This window comes from Solanum pennellii, chromosome 11 (assembly GCF_001406875.1).
Source record: "Solanum pennellii chromosome 11, SPENNV200".
Lineage (NCBI taxonomy): Eukaryota > Viridiplantae > Streptophyta > Magnoliopsida > Solanales > Solanaceae > Solanum > Solanum pennellii.
In genome coordinates, this window is record NC_028647.1 from 3523711 (window position 1) to 3536151 (window position 12441).

At 34.9% G+C, this 12441-nt stretch overlaps 2 protein-coding genes across 2 annotated transcripts; one reads left to right on the plus strand and one right to left on the minus strand.

The window, feature by feature from the left end:
- Positions 1 to 2547: 2547 nt before the first annotated feature.
- Positions 2548 to 9486, plus strand: LOC107004738 (ATP-dependent RNA helicase DEAH11, chloroplastic-like). The gene is made up of 3 exons (XM_015203069.2): positions 2548 to 3324; positions 4553 to 7682; positions 8170 to 9486. Exons 1-3 carry the CDS (start codon positions 2548 to 2550, stop codon positions 9378 to 9380), a joined length of 5118 nt encoding a protein of 1705 aa, XP_015058555.1. The 3' UTR covers positions 9381 to 9486.
- Positions 9487 to 9756: 270 nt separating this feature from the next.
- Positions 9757 to 10323, minus strand: LOC107003570. Its single transcript, XM_015201905.1, has one exon. The coding sequence runs from the start codon at positions 10321 to 10323 to the stop codon at positions 9757 to 9759; it is 567 nt and encodes a 188-aa protein (XP_015057391.1).
- Positions 10324 to 12441: the final 2118 nt, after the last annotated feature.

Sequence of the window (12441 nt, forward strand, 5' to 3'; positions counted from 1 at the left end):
TATTGTCTAGCAAGATAACAACCAGGAGATCAAGCTTCTTCGATAGCGGCTGCAACTTTGTCCTGGCATCATGAAATCGAGTTTATCAGGATTCGGATTGAAGTTCATTTCGAATATTCCACACATTTGTGCAAGCTCAAAACAAAACTATGAAATCAAAAAATGAGGACAAACAATGATTATTTTGGATTTAAATTTGGGGAAGTGACATAAATTGATTAAATAATTAATAATAAAGAAAAATAATGACACATGATACCTTTAAAATGGTGGCAGTAAAAATACTGCATGACGTGCCTCATATTCGTGTTAACAACCCAGACTTGAGAATGGATCAAAATGGTCCATTTACAAAAAAATTAACTAGTTCTGTGGGATGATAGGACACTTTAAAAGTTAAGATGTCATGCAAATACGGGACAACTTTGATGATGTTTTTACGTCTTTTCTCTAGAATAAATCACATTATATTATTTATAAAAATCGAGATTCGCTTTGACCCTATAAGGACTATCAAAGAAGATCACTTATACTATTTGTGAAATTGAGATTAGCCAGTGTCCCTATAACTATAAAATAAATTATTTTATACTACTCATAAAAAATGAGATTCTCATTGACTCTATAATGATTGTAAAATCGATCACCTTATATTGTCCATAAAAATTGAGAATGGACATTGACCCTCTAACATTACAATATAATTCACTTTATACTATCCATAAAAGCAAAGATTCGTCGTTGACCCTATAATGACTATACAATAAATCACTTTATACTATTTATAAAAATAGAAATTCGCTGTTGACCATATACCGACTACAAAATAAATCACTTTATACTATCAATAAAAGTCAAGATTCGTCATTGACCTATAGCGACTAAAAATTAAATAACTTTATACTACAATAAAAATAGAAATTCGTTGTTGACCAGTGTAAAACAATCACTCTATACTATTCATTAAAATTGAGATTTGACGACCCTCAAACGGTATTGGATAAATCACTTTATACTATCATAATAGTCAAGATTCGTGGTTGACCCTAGACTATAAAATAAATCACTTTATACTATTCATAAAAGTCGAGATTCGTCGATGACCCTATAATGATCTTAAAATCGATCACTCGATACTGTCTATAAAAAATGAGATTGGACGTTGACCCTCTAACAGTACAAAATAAATCACTTTATACTATCCATAAAAGTTAAGATTCGTCGTGGACCGTATAACGATTATAAAATAAATCATTTTATTCTATCCATAAAAATTGAAAATTGTCATTAACCGTATAACAACTATAAAATAAATCACTTTATAGTATCTATAAAAATTGAGATTTATTATTAACGCCGTAACCTATCAAAATAGATTAGTTCATACTAGTCATATATTTTGAGTATCGTCATTGACATCATAACAACTACACAAGTCAAGATTCACTAACCCTATAATGATCGTCAAAATAAAACATTTTATACTATTCTTAAAAATTGAGTCATTGTTGACCATATAACAATTATAAAATAAAGTGTTTTACGCCACTCATAAAAATTGAGATTTATCGTGACCTTATAACGACTGTTAGAATAAACCATTGCATACTGATCATATTGACCCTATAACAACTATAGAAAAAATCACTTCATACCATTCATAAGAATCGGGATTCATCGTTGACTCCATTACAATTGGAAGATTGACTAGTTTATACTATCCATAAAAAACGAGAACCGTTGTTGACACTATAATGACTATAAAATAAAATCACTTTTTACCATCCATAAAAATCAGACATACCAATCATAAAATTGAGATTTATCATTGACAGATAACGACTACAAAATAAAACACTTTATACTGTCCATAAAAATCAAGCACCGCTGTCTTAAACCCTAAAAATGGTTACAATCAGACATACCAATCATAAAAATTGAGATTTGTCGTTGACCTGATAATGGCTATAAAATAAAACACTTTATACCGTCCATAAAAATCAAGCGCCGCCGTCTCAAATCCTAAAAACACCTACAATCAGACATATCAATCATTAAAATTGAGATCTTACGTTGACCTGATAACGGCTATAAAACAAAATACTTTATACTGTTCATAAAAATCAAGCACCGCCGTCTCAAACCCTAAAAACAACTACAAAAATAAAACACTTTACACTATAAATAAAACTCGAGACTCATCATTTCCGACCCCGCTTCACCTTAATTGTTTTCTCTAATTCTTTTTCTCGTATGAATTGGAGAGAACAAAGAAATTGAGGCTTCCCAATTCAAGTAAAACAAGGAGAAAAATTGAAAACAAACTTTTCAGCTTTCTCTGTTCACTGTTTTCCTCTCTGTTTGCTCTGTTTTTCTACCTATACGTACAAATTATATACATATACATACACCCTTCTTCTCCTACTATCCGTCCCTTTCTTCCCCACCCACCCACCCAACACCCACCCACAGAGTTTCGCAGTCTTTTGTTCAGTTGTCGGGTCACTCTGTTCTTCTGTCCAGACTTTTTTTTCTTCTCTTTTTCCAATGCAAAAACGGGGTTCATACCCGGTGTTCCAATCGGGACATGGGTTTCACCGGAATTCGCCGGAATTTTCGAAACGAAGAATACCCAATTTCACAATCCAACTCCGGGCAACACCGATGAACTGGAAACTGAACTGGCAACATCTGAACAGCTTGATAGCAAAATTACCCTTCACCCCAGAAAACCCATCAGTTGTAGACTCAAGTTATATCGTCGGAACCCTATCGTATGTTGAATGGTGTCAAACATTAGAAGTTATGGTGAAGTTATGGGAGTTAAGGTTAAGTGGTGAGCATTGTTATAACCCAATTTTAAAAGGAAAAGTTGAACTTCCATCTGATAAAGAAGAATTGAATGAGAGAATAAAAGGGGTTTTCTTGGAGAAATTAAATAGGTTAATCAATGGGGTTTTAGTACAAAAATGGCAGAAAAAATTGGGTTTTGTGATTGATGAGATTGGGAAAATTTCTTTGTTGTTGAAGAAACCAAACAGGATTGGTGTTTACCAGGAGCTATGTAAGAAAAAAAAGGGTATTGAAGGTGAAAGAGATTTGATATTATCAAGGATTGATGAATACAAGAATGGGATTAAATGTATCATTGATAATTTGGAGGATTCAAAGAATTATGAGGATGTTAAAGTGTTTGATTTTGGTGAAGGGATTGATTGGAATAGAATTCACTTTATCATGATGAGAGAATGTAGAAGGCTTGATGATGGATTACCAATTTATGGTTTTAGGCAGCAGATTCTTCAACAAATTCTTTCTCAACAGGTAGAATTTAATATCACTTACCAATTTAATCTGATCTTTTGTTTACTGATGATAACTAGCTTTACCATAGATGTTGAGATTATAAAAATTTATTTCAGATATCAAGTTCCATGATTTAACTTCAAAAGGGTAAATTTTTATTTTTCGAGTTTCAACTTCAAAATCTACTGCTAAAAGGAACCCTTGAGTCAAGGTTTTTGCTTTGATAAAAGGATAACAAGCTTACAATAGATTTTGAATGTCGAAATATAAGTTTTGAATATCAAGTTCCAAAAATTACAACTTCAAAATCGATGGCTATACGGGAGCTTATTATCAGTTAGTCTTGTGATTCTTTTTGCTTGTAATGGATTAATGAGCTTAAATATTTTGTCTGCAAGTAGGTGCAATGCATTTTGTTAGTAATCCTGTATGCATTTTTAGTATTACAGTTATGCTGATTTCCCCCCTTTTGGATAGACATATACCAATTGAAATTACAGCTATTTTCACTTGTCCGGGAAAAGTTTGCAGTTAATTTTTTTTTTTTAAATGCACTTGAAAATGTTGTACTGATAAAAAGACTTGTCTTTTTTGCCATTAATCCTCGTAACCACAAAAGCAATTTTAACTTTGAGTCGAGGCTTTTACCCGCATCTTAGTAAAAGGTTAACAAGCTTAAATATTAGCATTTACTTGTAAAAAGATGGATAAGTGAGCTCAAATATTTTTTTCTACAAGTCTTTGCAATACAATTTGCTAATACTCAAGTACATTTTATTAGTAGTACTGGTATAGTAACAACTATACTGTTTTTTTCTTCTATATAGATATATACCAATTGAAATTGCCACTATTATCACTTATATAGCAGCTTCTGTTGATTTTTGTAAAAATTTTACTTGAACATTTGGTGATGGAGTTTTAAATTGCTTTTACTGATTAAGAGGAGCTAAAACTTGTGCTTAGATGATTTCATCTTGTTGTTTGCAGGTGCTAGAAGAATTCCCCCCCTCCCCTCCCTCCCTGTATTATTGTTCTTAATTTAGTAATTTGATTATATCTTCATTAAAAATGTAATTTGAGTATACAAATATGTTATTCATAATTGACTTTTCAACAGTGGATGATTTTTATTATGAGCTTTTGTGTCTGTTTGTATGCATCCTTGGTGATTCGAATGGGATGATATCTCGTTTTTAGGGGCTCCATGTGATGTGATTAAATTTTTTTGATGGTTATGTTTTAGGTGACTGTTTTGGTTGGGGAGACTGGATCAGGAAAGAGTACACAATTAGTGCAATTCCTTGCTGATTCAGGAATAGCTGGCGATGGTTCTATAGTTTGTACTCAGCCTCGAAAACTTGCTGCCAACTCTTTAGCAAGTAGGGTTAGAGAGGAAAGCCAGGGGTGCTATGATGATTGTTCGATCTCCTGTAATCCACCACATTCATCCGATCAGCAGTTGGATTCAAAGGTGATTTTTATGACAGATCACTGCCTATTACAGCACTATATGGGCGACAAGAATTTGTCCAACATTTCATGCATCATAGTCGATGAGGCACATGAAAGAAGCCTTAACACCGATCTTCTTTTAGCGTTGATTAAGAAACTACTTCATCAGAGGTTTGATCTGAGGCTTATTATTATGTCTGCCACAGTTGATGCAAACCAGCTTGCAGGCTACTTCTTTGGTTGTGGAACTTTCCATGTGGCTGGTAGGACTTTTCCGGTTGATATAAAGTATGTTCCCTGTGAAGATAACGCCCATTATGCTGTAGGTGCAATTGCCTCTTATGTCCACGATGTTATCAAGATGGTGACCGAGATCGATAGAACTGAGGGAGTGGGGGCTATTTTAGCCTTCTTGACATCTCAGAGTGAAGTTGAGTGGGCTTGTGAGCAGTTTAAAGCACCACTCGCCATTGCTTTACCTTTGCATGGCAAGTTATCCTATGATGACCAAAACCGAGTGTTTCTCTCCTATCCAGGGAAGAGAAAGGTTATATTCACCACCAATCTAGCTGAGACATCACTGACAATCCCCGGTGTCAAATATGTTGTTGATTCTGGCATGGTTAAAGAAAGCAGGTTTGAACCTGGCTCTGGCATGAATGTTCTCAGGATATGCAGTGTGAGCCAAAGTTCTGCTAACCAAAGAGCCGGTCGTGCAGGGAGAACTGAACCTGGAAAGTGTTTCAGGCTGTACTCTCAAAGTGATTTTGAGGATATGCCTCGTCATCAGGAACCTGAAATTCGGAAAGTTCATCTTGGTGTTGCAGTGCTGAGGATTCTTGCTTTAGGTATCAAGAATGTGCAGGATTTTGATTTTATTGATGCACCGAGCCCCAAAGCTATTGAGATGGCCACCAGAAATCTGGTTCAACTAGGAGCTGTTACACAAAGAGATGATGCATCATATGAATTAACTGAAGGAGGACTAAAACTGGTGAAGTTGGGTATTGAACCTCGGTTGGGAAAAATGATCCTTAGTTGCTTTGATCAACGTTTGGGTAAAGAAGGTGTTGTGCTTGCAGCCGTTATGGCAAATTCCAGCAGCATTTTCTGTAGGGTTGGTTCTGAAGGAGACAAGCTTAAATCTGATTGCCACAAGGTGCAATTTTGCCATCCAAGTGGGGACCTCTTTACTTTACTATCTGTTTACAGGGAATGGGAGATTGTGCCTAGGGAAAAGAAGAATAGCTGGTGTTGGGATAATAGTATCAATGCTAAATCCATGAGAAGATGCCATGAGACAGTGCTGGAAATGGAAGCCTGTCTTCAGAATGATCTCAATATGATCTTAGCCAGTTACTGGTGCTGGCATCCTCAAGTGCATAACAAGTGTGACGAAGTATTGCAAAGTATAATTCTTTCTTCACTTGCGGAAAATGTTGCTGTGTACTCAGGTTATGATCAGCTTGGTTATGAGGTTGCACTAACTGGGAAGTGTGTCCAACTACATCCTTCCTGTTCGCTTTTGAATTTTGGCCAACGACCACGTTGGGTAGTCTTTGGGGATGTCCTTGCATCAGCTAACGAGTATCTGGTCTGTGTTACTGCATTTGAGTTTAGTTCTCTTGTTAGCCTCACTCCTGCTCCTTTGTTTGATTTTCTGAAGATGGATGCACGAAAGTTAGAAAAAAAAGTTTTGACAGGCTTTGGAGTCTTGCTACTCAAAAGATTTTGTGGGAAATTTAACAGTAGCATTAATAATCTTGTCTCGCGCATTAGAACTTCTTGTAAGGATGAAAGAATAGGCATTCAAGTTAATGTTGATGAGAATGAGGTTCTTTTATATGCTTCTTCAAGAGATATGGAGTGTGTTACATTCCAGGTAAATGATGCTCTAGAGTATGAAAGTAAGCTGTTGCGGAACGAATGCTTAGAGAAATGTCTATTCAATGGAGGATCGGCCTCTGTTGCTCTCTTTGGAGCTGGAGCTGTGATAAAGCATTTGGAGCTTGAGAAGAGATGTTTGACTGTGGACATATTTCCTTCAAATGGAAATGCCATTGATGACAAGGAATTGCTGATGTGTTTGGAGAGAGCAACATCTGGTAATATTTGTATGGTGCACAAGTACTATGGAATGGGCCAGGACAAATTGGAGACCAAGTGGGGCACAGTAAAATTTCTTACCCCTGATGCTGCAGAACAGGCTACATCCTTAAATAAAGTGGAATTTAATGGTGGCTTTCTGAAAATGGTTCCATCCAGGAGCATAAATTGTAGTGATCAAAAAATGTTTCGCTCAGTTCTCAAAGCTAAAGTTTCTTGGCCTCGTAGGTACAGTAAAGGAGTAGGCTTTCTGAGATGTGATCCTATGGATGTTCCTTTAATTTTAGATGACCTCTCTGATCTTATGATTGGTGGAAATGTCATCCGTTGTGAGGCAAGCGATAAGAACCCTAATAACATAGTCATTGCTAGACTTGATAAGGACATGGCTGAGACAGAGATACTTGAGGTGTTAAGGGCAACAACAAATAGGAGAGTTCTGGATTTCTTCTTGGTGAGAGGAGATTCTGTAGAGGATCCTCCCATAGCTACTTGTGAAGAAGCACTTCGGAAAGAAATATCTCCCTTCATGCCTAAAAAGGTTCCATTTGTTAACTCTGTTCGTGTCCAGGTCTTCCAGCCGAAACTAACTGAGTATTTCGCAAAAGCAACTATAACATTTGATGGATCTCTTCATCTTGAAGCAGCCAAGGCCTTGGAGCAAATCGACGGCATGGTTTTGCCTGGATGCCTTCCCTGGCAGAAAATAAGATGTGAGCGACTGTTTCACAGCTCTGTTTCCTGTCCTGCAGCAGTTTATCATGTCATCAGGAACCAGCTGGATTTTTTACTTGCTAGCCTCCGCCAAAGAAAGGGTATCTTGTGCTTACTTTTTTTTATATATCTTCTTTACAATTACGTCTGTGTCAAACTAGGTTGCTTAAGCGAAGTGCCGGATTTTGTTTTAAACTGAACCTGAAATGTTCTGGTCTATATGCTCGGTTTGTTGGCTACTTTATAAATTGTTGTTCACATTCCTATAGCACTATTTTAAATCTTATTTGTGTTCCTCAGATTGGTTAATGTGAAACTCTGTTGTCTTTTATCTCGAAAATTCTCCAAAGATAAAAGATGGGCTTGTTGAATTATGCTCTCTATTTTTGTGTTGGTTGATTGAGGGAGGAGAAAAATTAGAGAATCCATAAGGGTTAGTGAGGGGATTCTTCTGCAACCTTTCGTGTCTCTTCAATGTTATTTATATAGTTTAAGAAGTGACTCTTATTTCAGAAGAAAAAAAATTTCAGTAGTTGTAAATGGATTTATTTAATTGGTAGCTGAGTGAAACTTGTGATTGTCTTGCAGTTGGAAAATGCGAGCTACAGAGAAATGATAACGGTTCCTATACAGTTAGGATATCTGCTACTGCCACCAAAGTTGTGGCAGATTTGAGAAGGCCACTGGAGCAACTTATGAAAGGCAAGATTGTAGATCACGTGGACATTACTCCGAAGGTTGTTCAACTTCTGTTCTCTCGGGAAGGAAACAACATTATGAGGACAATTCAACGGGAGACAGGAACCTATATTTATTTTGACAAGCATAGCTTGCTTGTTAGTATATTTGGTTCTTTAGACAACGTTGATAGGGCTCAACAGAGATTTATTGATTCCCTTCTGGCGCTACATGAAAATAAACAACTTGAGGTGCATCTTCGTGGAGGACATTTGCCTCATGACCTGATGAAAAGAGTTGTTCAGACATTTGGACCAGACCTTAGTGCGCTTAAAGAAAAGGTGCCTGGGGCAGAGTTCTCTCTGAACACAAAGCGCCATTGCATCTATATGAATGGTACAAAAGATATGAAGCAAAATGTTGAGGACATAATCTCTGAAATTGCTCAAAGAAGTTTTCCAACTCAAACGACAGGAGATGATGCTGACTGTCCTGTTTGCTTGTGTGGACTGGAGGATCCTTATAAACTTGAAGCTTGCTGCCATGTATTCTGTCGGACATGCTTGCTAGAGCAGTGTGAGTCTGCAATCAAAAGCCGGGAAGGTTTCCCCATATGCTGTCTTCATCAAGGTTGTGGGGAACCCATCTTGCTTGCTGATTTGAAGTTTTTATTGTCAATTGAGAAGTTGGAAGAACTTTTCAGGTCTTCTTTGGGGGCTTTTGTGGCAGCCAATGGGAGTACCTACCGCTTTTGCCCCTCACCAGACTGCCCTTCAGTTTATCGCATTGCAGATTCCGATACGGTTGGTGCACCTTTTGCCTGTGGTGCATGCTATGTGGAGACATGTACGAGTTGCCACATGGAGTATCATCCTTACCTCTCATGTGAGATGTACCAGAAAGTTAAAAACGACCCAGATTGCTCTCTAGAGGAATGGTCCAAGGGGAAAGAGAACGTAAAGAAATGTCCCGTTTGCAGATGTACAATTGAGAAGGTGGATGGCTGCAATCATATCGAGTGTAAGTGTGGGAATCATGTTTGCTGGGTTTGCTTGCGCTTCTTTGACACCAGTGATAATTGCTATGATCATTTGAGGTCTGTTCACCGATCCATTACATGAGAAATAGGGAACCGTAGTTTATGTAAGCGTGTTCATGTAACATATTTGCACCGAGCATGTAATCAAGAGCTTTTTATGTCTATACATATCTATGTTTGTGTCTTCACAACCCTTTTCTTTGCTATAGTTAAATGTCTCTATTACAAATTGTACAAGGTTTCTGTCTAATTTTGTGGCATTTGGTTAGTTCTGTATATACAACATGACTGATAAAGCTAACCTTCTCAACTACAAAACAATGTGGATGTGAGAAGGAAAAGCAATTCAGAATATGAGAAAATAGAAACAAAAAAGATGAACAAGTCTGGCATAGCCCAAGCCAATGACACGTATTGTCTGCTTTGATATCGTGTGCCTTTTTTTGACCCGTCCTCTGTCAAAGGAGGTATCTGTAACCAATTGCAGCTATGCCTAAACAGAAAGCAACTGCTATGAGCCATGTTACACCATTTGTACCATTTTCATCTTCTTTTGTTCTGTTCCATTGTTCATATTGCTTCTGCTGCTGCTGTTGCTGTTTCTGCTGTTTTTGTTTTCTGAACTGCAGGAGTTGTAGCTCAAGAACTTTGATCCAGTTCCTATAAGCAAGAGCTCGCGCTGATTCATCCAACATCAAATTCGAAAGAGCTTCCTTCTCCTTCTGCAATGCCAGGTACTTCCTCTCTGCCTCTCTTGCTCGTGTCTGTGATCGTCTCAACGCCTTTAGAACCTCCAACCTATCACTCCCTAGTTCTTGTCTAACCTCGATATTCGCCTCCTTAACATTATCATCATTCATATCAGGACCAGAAAACACCTTAAGAGGTGGTGGCAAGTCACAATTCTGCATAAGAAAATCAAGACTTGATTTTTGTTTTTGACCAAACACATAATTCATCTCATCTTTGTTGATCATCAACCCCATAGGACTTAACTTTTGATTATTCATCAACCATCCAGCCATCATCCCAAATTCTTGAAATTTTTTTGGCTAAATTTTGCAATAAAATGATGAAATATGTCAAGAATTCAAAGAAAGTTGGTTGTTGGTAGTTGTTGGATATAAGGGGAGTTTGTCAAAATGATCAAAAGTTTCTGATTGGTTGATAGGATTAGTGGGACCCACATTTCTGATGAATTGGCACAATCTGATTGGTTGGATAACGTTTTAGTTTTCTAACATATATATATATATATTTTTTAATATAAGATGCGTGTAAGCATAGGAAGAAATTCTTTGCTTCTGATTATAAGCAAAGATTAAATTAAAGAAATATTAAGAGTCAATATATTCCATTTGCTTTGAAAAAAAAAAAAGATTCTACTTGTCTTTATCAAGTATTAATTCATATAAAGACAAATTGAAAGTTATAGGATTATGAAATAGGTTTAGCATCGTGTACGTAATTTTATTCCTATCCTATAAAAATAGAGAGATATAATTCTATAGTTTATCGTTTAATATGTATATTCTTATCTATATCTTATTATTTTTTTTTTAAAAGTAACAACTATTAATTTAGACTTAATTTGTTTGGCTAATTAAACGACAAATAATAAGGACCGATAAAAGTTGGAACATATTTTTATAATAATCTAAGATAAAGACAGAATGTGGGGTAACATAAATTAAGTTTGTGAAATAAAGACAGTATTTGAAATCATTGATAAAATAAATTAATTTGAAATTAAAAACTTGTTTGGAGATTCAATTTAGATCTCAAAAATTGTATTTTTTTTCCTAACTTTGACCAAGTAGATCTCTTGATGAATATTAATTTATCTGATAAAAATAATAATCAACTTGCTAGTGCATATATTTAAAATTCACTAATAGTATATAAGAATAATAATTACACTATTGATTTTTGTAACTCATCTTAAATATTAGTGTATGGTGTGGCTTAATAAAAGGGGTGAATTTTTTGAGAAGCCATTTTTTTATGATCGCCGATTGAGTTTTCGCGCATATCAATTAATTTTATAAAATATTTATCATATTTAATTAGTAACAGATACTAGACAACTCTATTCACTAAAATAAATTTTGTTAAAAACCATTTTTATCACCTCCAATACTTGGATCTACAACTTAATTAACTTGAACATTTATTTACCATGGGCCGAAGGTCATGTTAGATAATTTGATAAATTCAATAAATCTTTTGTGTGTGTTTTAAAATACAATTAACTAACATATTAATTTCGATATGTTGATATGACGTGAACATAAAATTTGTGAATGAATGAGTAGGACCACTTCAAATTAAATAGCGTGAAACGCTTATTTTGTTCTAAATCGCTGTACGTCTACTCTCTTTAGATAAGTGACTAAAAGATCGAAATATACAATTTTAGGAGAATTTGGTCACTATGAAGTAAAATAATTTTACTAGAAAAGCTCTTGCAGCAACACTAAATGCAACCACTTGCTCCTTTAATTGCTCTTCTTTTTTTTCCTTCTAAAATTGTGAAAAATATACTCCTTTCGTTTCCTTTTTACTTTTATGTATCGATATTCGATTTGATAGATGATATTTTTGTAATTATATATATATTTTTTTAAAAAATTAATATTTTATATAATTATTAAATAATAATACTATATAATAGAATTTAGACGAGTAAAAAAGTTTAGGGTAACATTTGGACATTTTCTAAGGATTGAAAAAGTAGATAACCTACCATATAAATGGTCCAAACATTTAATTTAATTTAAAATTAAGAAAGATTACCTACTTTAATTAAAGCTTTGAACATTTCACATTTTCACACAGAGTTATCCTTGGTTATTATTATTATTATTATCATTATTATTATTTTAAAAAAGAAATAACGTTGATCATCTATTATAGTTTAAGCGTTTATTTCTTTTTGAAAAGGAGATTCGTAAGCACTATTCTTTAAATGTATACAAAATAAATTTCTTTATTACACATTATATCTAATGGAACTTTTTTTTAACATTTTCCTCATTAATTTTGCTTAACTATCTTCCTAATGAGTGATGGTATTTCATATTCACACCCTTCTACAATAATAATATTATTCAAGTACCGTTTCATAAAAAAAAACTTTCAAT